Here is an 8,531-nt window from a genome sequence, read left to right as displayed (position 1 = left end):
ATTGAGGGGTTGAATGTACTAAATAGACAAACACTTTAAGAAAAGGATAGATTATATCAATAGAACTTTTCATAGGGACCAAAAATGTAAAGTTGGTATTTGAATTAGATTTGCATACAAGAATTACGGATTTACGGGATTTCTTCTGATCCTCACCCCGATACGTATGCAATCCGTATCCTTCCCCTATATATACAACCCTCCATGTAGATATATATACGTAAGATACAAGCCATAAAAGAGTGAACCTGAACGTCGATGAGTTGCATGTATGAGATTGTAATTAAGGAGGGATGCATGAAGGATTAAGAGCTTGTAACGTGGGTGCATACCCAGTGAATAGGTATCATTCTTCTTAATTGCTAATTGCTTATTATTGTATTCGACATACACACGCATATAATAAATTAGCGTGCATCAAAACGTACAGAAAAACAACAGGAACTTGGTGTTGTGAATCTTGAGGACGCAACACACAAGGGATTCATGAGGCTTTACAACTTTGATATTACTATCCAACATCATGAAGTTCATATGCAAGGACAGCAGGAGGCTTATGGCTTGTCATTTAGTTCTTTAAATAATACCTAATTTAATTAATTAATTAGGTTAATATATTATGATATGAATGCTATATATCAGAAGGAAAAACGGTTTAAATATTTTTTACAGGATATGAAAGCTATATTTCCATCTGAATACAACTCATTCTATGCATGCTTGGGTATCAGGATACTGATGAGGTTAGTTACAGGAAAACAGGGATTCGAATGGTTAAAATCTTTATAATTAACCCTAAAGTATATACTTTATGTTTTCCTCTGATTTTCTTTTGAAATAAGATGACACTTATTCCGTGTTTTTTTCTCCTTTGTTCTGATTTTTGTTTGAAACTTCAGGGTGAGGTTCATTGAATTTGCTTCAAGAGTTTTAGTATGGATTTGGAGACGAATGGAATAATGAAATCTCAAATATATAAGTATAAGTAATGCCTTCCCTAGTTTATTTGAAATTGCCAATTTCAAAAAGATTTAAGAAATTTATAAGCGAATTAAGCGATATGATTTTAACAATTTCTTCTAGAGTTACATCAACTAGAGTCGATTTACAAACAAAAACTGACCAATAGGTTTCATGAATCAACGCTTGACCCTATGTGGCATAACTACACCATTAACAGAGTAGTGATTGACCAAAAAAAAAAAAAACTAGAATAGCAAACAAAAGGGTATCATGGCATGGCTACTCGACATCTGGCAATGGTACTCTCCAGTAATTCCATGAATTAAAATCTTCCTGTTCAATCATGGATGTTGGGGGGAACATGTCGTTGACTAATGTGTGCAAAGATGTGTAAGACTTCCCCTTCATGTCCATACGATGACTAATCGCCACCTCACCCTAAAATTTTAATTAAAAATTATATAAAAGAAACACATAAATAGTGGTATTTTGAAGGACAATTAATTTGAGGAAAACAAATAAATAAATACCTTGGGGTTGATTATGAAGATTTTTCCCTTTGGAATTCCTATTTTCCTGTAACTGAGTTCATCAGTATCTCTGTTACCGAACCCTGCATAGAATGGGTTGTAGTCGGATGGAAACAGAGCTTTGATATCCTGTAAAAAGTATTTTATATTTAATCCGTTTGTTTTTTATGCATAATTAATTAAAAAATATCTTATTTTTTGATCCGTTATACTTACTTCTAAGCAGGCGATCTTGAATTCATGAGGAGCTCTTCTAATAACTGTCACAAAGAGGATACAAAAAGGCATTACAATTAGATATAACTAAATGGATAATTATGCTTTATGATTTTGTTTATAATCCATGAAGAAAATTTTGCACAAAGAAAAAAAAAATTAAAAAAAATGTGTCTCACCTTCACGAAACAAGGATGGAAACAAACCATCGGGTGAAATAACAACCGGACCATTGGGTAAGGCTTTACCATCCTACAAAAATAAAACATGCCAAATAATTGCAACTCAAAAAAGAAAATACCAATCCACTTTTTCATTTGTCTCATCCACGTCACTTAACTTTTTAACTGGTAATTTAAGTAATTTAATTTTTGCTGACATGTATTTGACACATCATAAAAGGTTAAAGTAATAAACATTCTACTTTTTTCATTTGTCCCACCTAAGTGATTGTAGTTGCAAAAAGTAGATTTAGATTTAGTACCTGCTTTAGATTAAGGAGAAAACTTCTGGTCAAATACGCTTGAACAATTGCACGAGCACTTAGAAACAACAATTGATATCCATTCTCCTGCATGTTACAAATACAAGAAAAAACTAAATATTTCAATTTCCCATCTTTATATATTTTATACATTAAAATTACATTTTTGGTCCCTTAGCATAGCTGATTTTTTCAATTTTGTCCCAAAAAATTCTCGTGCAATTTCAGTCCTTGAATGAAGTTTATGTAACGTTGTTGGTCCCTATTCCGAGTAAAATAATACACTTTTGGACCGGTATTGCAAACAACGGACCAAAAATAGTCATTTTACTTGGAACTAGGGCAAAAATCATTACAAGAATTTCAAATAAGAGCAAGAATTGCAAGAGAACTTTTGGGGACCAAATTTGCAAAAATCAGCTATACGCCGGGACCGAAAATGTAATTTACTATATCTTATATTGATACATCAAACAAATTACAATACCTTTATAGCAGAAAACAATCGAGCTACCCCAGATTGAGTCCAATCCTTCCCAACTAATGGCATAAATTGACCAAGAACATCAGACCTACAACACAAACATACAAAAAAAAATTATAAAATTTTCGGTTAAAAAATATAACCAATAGAGATACAAACAATCTTACTTTGTAATTGTCCCATCAACATCCGATATCACAATCCTTGCATTCCACTTCCATAAGTAAATATGAGCATCAACTTTTTGAACTCCTAAAACCCTAGTTGAAAAAATAAAGGACACCATATTTTGGCCATCTTTTAAATTCAAAGATGATATTTGCTCAGTAGTGGGAACCTGTGTTCTAGCAAACTGTTTCTGAGGAGACTTTGAAGATGTTGGAGTCATTTCCACTGGTTGACTAGTAGGGGAATCAAACACGGATTCGGAATCAAGAAACACATCTTCACCGGAAAGATTACTAGCATTATGGTCGAGTGTTTTCACCCTCCGGAATGGAATGGGCCAAAGCCGCCATCTACGGGATGGAGTCGAAGGTAGACCGGAATCCTCCACCGGAATGGAATCATTGGGGTCAACAGGCATTTCTAATCCGTATGCAGCCATTCCAAGAACAATGTGAGCAGCTTTTTCCCATGTGAAGTATTTGTCATCGATTTTTACTATTAAACTGTCGTTTTTAATAATTGATGTGGCAGAATTTTGAAATTCCTCTGAGGGTATTCGATGGGCATTGAAGGTTGCTGCAGCTGTACTCAATCCCATTCCTGGACGAAGCAAATTCCCACATAGAGATAATTCTATTCCTGAAAATATCGATTAAAGGTGATATGTATTAAAGAACAAAATTCCATGGTAGAAAAAGTTTGTATTGAAGAAAATAAAAGTAGGATCATATAATAAACAAATCACTTACTCGTTTGTTTCGGGCCTTCAAAATTTTCATTATCATCATAATATGGTTGAGGCTCCTCGGTTTCATCTCTTTTATCTTCAATCATTTCAGATTCTTCCTGATTTTTATCACTAACAATTGCAACATCAGAAAGATTCTCTTCCATGTCCAACAAATTCACCCCTGTAGAATTGGTTTCAGTTCTTTCAACCCCTTCAGGTTCACTAATTACACCAAATGGTCCCTGCTGATCTTTATCACCAACAATTGCAACATCAGAAAGTTTCTGTTCCTTTTGCAGTGAATTTGAATTCACCCCTGGAGATTCGATTTCAGATCTTTCAACCCCTTCAGGTTCCCTAATCACACCAATGGATCCCTGCTGATCTTGATCACTAACAACTGCAACATCAGAAAGTTTCTCTTCTGTATCGAGTGAATTTACCTCTGTACCCTCAGTTTCTACCTCTAAAGTTGAAGATTCAAGGTTTGTCGAATTTTCTTCAACAACCACTTTAGAATCACCACCATCTTCTTGCTTTACCAAATCATCTAGTGCTATACAGCTCTTAAAGATGTCATCTTTCTTTCCATCACTTGGCACATGATCTTCAACAACAACACTTTTTATCGATACTTCACGCTCTAAATTCACTACATATTGAGCATCATTGACCTTGGAGATATTGCTATCTATAGGTCTGTTGAAATCACTTAAATAATGGGCCCACGTAGAGTCATTACTCAAATCCAAATCACCATCAAATTCAGGTCCTTCAACTGGTCCCAAATGAAATTGAGGTGTACTTAGTTGCACATTCTCTGTGTTTTCCTCCATTGATGTTATAGGAGCAGACAAAATTTGACCATCTCTACACAACAAAACCACTTCAGAACTCTGACTCTCTGACTCTGAATTATCATACAACTCATCTAGAGGTGATGATTCATCATCTTGCAACTCATAAAATCTTTTTTCACTATCAGATTCTGTAATATCTGCATGATCATGAAATTGTACATCGATTTTATTGTCTTGATTATCGTTGTCTTCAAAAACATCTTCTTTAGACTCTAATGAACCGTTGGAATTGTTAACACTTGTATCTTTTTCAGGGTTAACTTCTTTGATAAAATAAGCTTCGCCTGAATTATCAAGATACATATGAAAATCGGCTTCTACCCCATTAACTTCTATTTTAACAATCTTTTCTGCCCCTTTAAGAACACCTTGAAATTTTCCAAACCTAACATACCAAGGGGTGGTTCTGAAAGATCCATCTTGTTGTTGAACAACTATTATGTCAACAGCCCCACCAAATGGATGAAATGGGGTGGCAACAGAATATACGATTCTTCCAAATCTACTTATCATCTCAAAAAATGTATAAGATTCTTCACTCTATATTTCTGTTCATCAAAAAAGCATCAACCGTTTTGCACCATTAAACCGCAAAATCAAACACCCAAAATTTGCTATCTTTCCAAAATTGATTAAATAATCTTGAAATGCCAATTGGGATTGGTCTGAAAACCGAAAAAGTTTGAACTTTTAGCTTCTTGTATCAAGAAATCTGCAGGCAACACAAATTCTGAGAGTAAGTAGACGGAAGTGAATATTGAAACACCACTTTACTACTTTAACCAGTAGAAGCAGCTGATTATCTAATTCTGATTGGCTGATATCACATTATCACTTTCAGAGTGAATATCGAAACACCATTTAGTTCTAAGTGCACAAACCCCTAAAAGCAACAACTATACAAAAACCCAGATGTGGATTGATGCAAAATAATCATATAAGTACTATAACCCACCATTGAAGGCAAGCATAAAACCCCCAAAAACAAGAATAAGATTCAATAAGTTTAAAGAATTAAAGAACCTCATATGAGAAAAAGATAAACACCCAAAATTTGCTATCTTTCCAGATCCATTAAATAATCTCAAAACACCAACTGAGATTATCCTAAAATCAGAAAAAGTTTGAACTTTCAACTTCTTGTACCAGCCTCGGTATCAAGAATCTGTAGATAACAAGAATTTTGAAGATATTTACATGATCATGAACACACTTATATTGAGTTTAAAGAATTAAAGAACCGCAGATGGGAACAGAGAGATGATGATATAAACTGAACAAATTTTAAGAGTTTAAGGACACATGTCAAACTTGCATATACAGATTGGTCAAACTTGAACGGTTTGACTTCCTTTTGTTGATCCAATAATTAAAGAAACCCTGATAAGATTTGATGGAAAATATACTGAAATTGGAAGAAAATGCGGGAATGATGAGAAAAATGTGAATCAAAACCCTAAAAATGGCTGCAATGACTTAAGAAACCGAGATGAGAAATGATACAATTAACTGAAATTTCAAAAAGACTTCAAGAAGACCATATTGGAAATTACAAATTCAGCAAACTGATCGAAGTTCCTTACATCGCTCCAAGAATTAATGAGACCCAGCCGAGAAATGATCCAAGATATACATAAACCGAAAGAAATGCGAGAAAGATCGAGACGTCCATACAATGATCAAACAAGATATCATTTAAGACAATCACAAGAACTGTCTGAGTGCGCTAAAACCCTAAAAACACTAAATAAAGTTCACAAGTTCGAATAACCACCGCAACCCAGATGGAAGGACGATCAATAAAACAGAGATTCAAAACGAATTCGAGAAACCCATGTTGATACTTACAGTTACAAATTCGTCAAACTGGAAGAATTTGACTTTGTTTTGCTGCTGCAAATTAAGCACAATCCAGCAGCCCACCTTCTTGTATAACCGAATTTCCCTGTTTTCGCCTTGCAAGGAGTTGGTAGAAGTTACAGGCGATGTTATCTAGAGATCGTTTTAGTTTTTTATGTATATATTTGGCTTCAAGTTTGGACTTCGGGTTGAGTGTCGGAATCGGGAATTCGGGATATCTAGATATGCCATGTATTGACCAACTTCTAATTCTATTAATAGCCATTGCCAATTGCCATCCATTGAAGATTAGTCCAAGATTAATGGCCCTTCATTTCTACGAAAATTACAGAAATACGTTGTCCAATGGATTGGATTTCAATCGGTCTAGGATGGGGTTTTCTGGTATTATGGGTTGGAAATGTGGAATATTCTTGGTTTTGATTCTTACAGTCTAACTACATGAGGTTTTAATATTTACACTTTACGCCCTTTATATTGGTTGCCCATTCTAGAGAATACTCGTAGTCTCGTAGACCGATATTTAACAAGTATTATTTTCGACTGTTTTATCATTGATTTTAGTATCGTGTTTTTGGACGTATAGATAGGATTTTGGTTACAAGTATGTATGTGTGTTTGGATATAAATGAACCATATTACGTGTAAAACACCATATGAAATAATTGGGTTATTAATGTCCTAACATAAATGGTCCCATTTTTGTTGTAACGATTTGTCCCACCTTCAGTATTGATTTAGTCCTTTTTTTCTGTGTGGGGTTTCAAGTTGCATTGACGCTACTTGCCTACTTTTCTATCTTACCAACATGCCAACATGCCAACATGGCAAAAATGAAGGCAATTTATTTCATGGGCTAGCCATAAAGTGATAAAACTAACCAAGATAGGAAGGGGATCTATGTCTATCGCTAATGATTATACTTTTTACATATATTAATAATATTATAAAGTAACTACATATTTTATATAATAAACTTTGTACCATTACTCTAATTTTACGAGTTTACTCTATGAATGGATTTTGTTGTTTGTGTCACTCTTTCGCAAACTTACAAAAAAAAAAAAAAATGAGAATGGATTTCTTTGCCAATGGTTTGAGCAACATAAGGACATCTAAGCAATTGAGTGTTCTTCAATATTCATATTTAGCATAATATATACTTATACTTTATTGAATACACAAACGCTCTTAACAGAAAAGTTACTTTATCATCTAGGCATAAAATTAGTCATAATGTTTCTAAGTATTATGTTGATAAAAGAAAATGTTATTTACTTACTTTAGAAACCAAAGTAACACAATACACTTGATTAGATATACTTGGACTTCCCCTTATCAAAAAGTGAATTGTATGGTTGTAACGGGTCATTTTATAGATGATAATTGGGTAATGTATAAAAGAATTCTAAACTTTAGACCTATATATAGTCACAGCTGTGAAGACATGGGCCGTTTGTTATTGGATTGTACACATGGGCAGATGATAAGAACGTGAGCATGACAATCAACAATGTCATTTCAAATGATAAGATGATAGAAACTATATATAAAAAAATTGTCCAACTTGAGGGTAGAAAACATTTTCATATTAGGTGTATGGCCCATATTGTTAAGCTAATTGTCAAAGATGGGCTAAAAAACACAAATACAATGTTAAATGTATTCAAAAAGTCGTAAGATACATTAGACACTCAACCGGTATGATTACAAAGTTTAAACAGTGTATGAAAGAGTGCAACTTAGAAATGAAGAAATTCTTGTGTGGTGATTGTACAACAAGATGGAAGTTCACGTATGAGTTGTTGAAGATCGTATTCGACTTAAGAAAGATGGTTGTTAAGTATGAAATTCAAGGTAAAACGTTTTGTTTTTTATCGGAAATTAAGTAATCTAACTGTTTTTGGTGGTTTTTTTTGAAAAAATAACCACTTATATTTTTATTTTGAAAAATGACCATTCGGTCCGGAATGTCTATTCCGGACTCGAATTCCGAAATGGGTAAACGAGTAAAATGATCTGACTCGGTAATGTGCCCCCTTCCCCCTATATATAGCATGTCATACCCCGTGTTCGAAATTACCGTTTCGAACTTCATTTCAAACTCACTGTACCAGAGTACATCAAATCCATAGAATGTCTTCATTTAGCAGTAAAGATATTCACTTTTTGTGTGTATGTGTAGATTCTTTTTATGATTATATCGTTTTATTTGTGAATATATGTTAAAAATAAT

At 33.8% G+C, this 8,531-nt stretch overlaps 1 protein-coding gene and 1 long non-coding RNA gene across 2 annotated transcripts; one reads left to right on the top strand and one right to left on the bottom strand.

The window, feature by feature from the left end:
* The first annotated feature begins 230 nt into the window (after positions 1–230).
* Positions 231–997, top strand: LOC145153671 (uncharacterized). The gene is made up of 3 exons (XR_013734172.1): positions 231–343; positions 431–743; positions 900–997. It is a non-coding gene; the product is annotated as an uncharacterized LOC145153671 (long non-coding RNA).
* Positions 998–1,019: 22 nt separating this feature from the next.
* PAH1 (Lipin family protein) lies at positions 1,020–6,665 on the bottom strand. Its single transcript, XM_079075488.1, has 9 exons — positions 6,284–6,665; positions 3,595–5,147; positions 2,845–3,484; positions 2,681–2,765; positions 2,194–2,280; positions 1,889–1,961; positions 1,710–1,753; positions 1,494–1,622; positions 1,020–1,401 (listed from the first exon to the last, which is right to left on the bottom strand). The coding sequence occupies exons 2-9, from the start codon at positions 4,946–4,948 to the stop codon at positions 1,243–1,245; spliced, it is 2,571 nt and encodes an 856-aa protein (XP_078931614.1). The 5' UTR covers positions 4,949–5,147; positions 6,284–6,665; the 3' UTR covers positions 1,020–1,242.
* Positions 6,666–8,531: the final 1,866 nt, after the last annotated feature.

This window comes from Lactuca virosa, chromosome 1 (assembly GCF_052849685.1).
Source record: "Lactuca virosa cultivar CGN04683 chromosome 1, Lactuca_virosa_CGN04683_v6, whole genome shotgun sequence".
NCBI lineage: Eukaryota > Viridiplantae > Streptophyta > Magnoliopsida > Asterales > Asteraceae > Lactuca > Lactuca virosa.
The sequence above is the reverse complement of the archived record's forward strand: the minus strand, read 5'-3'. Positions and strand labels throughout refer to the sequence as shown.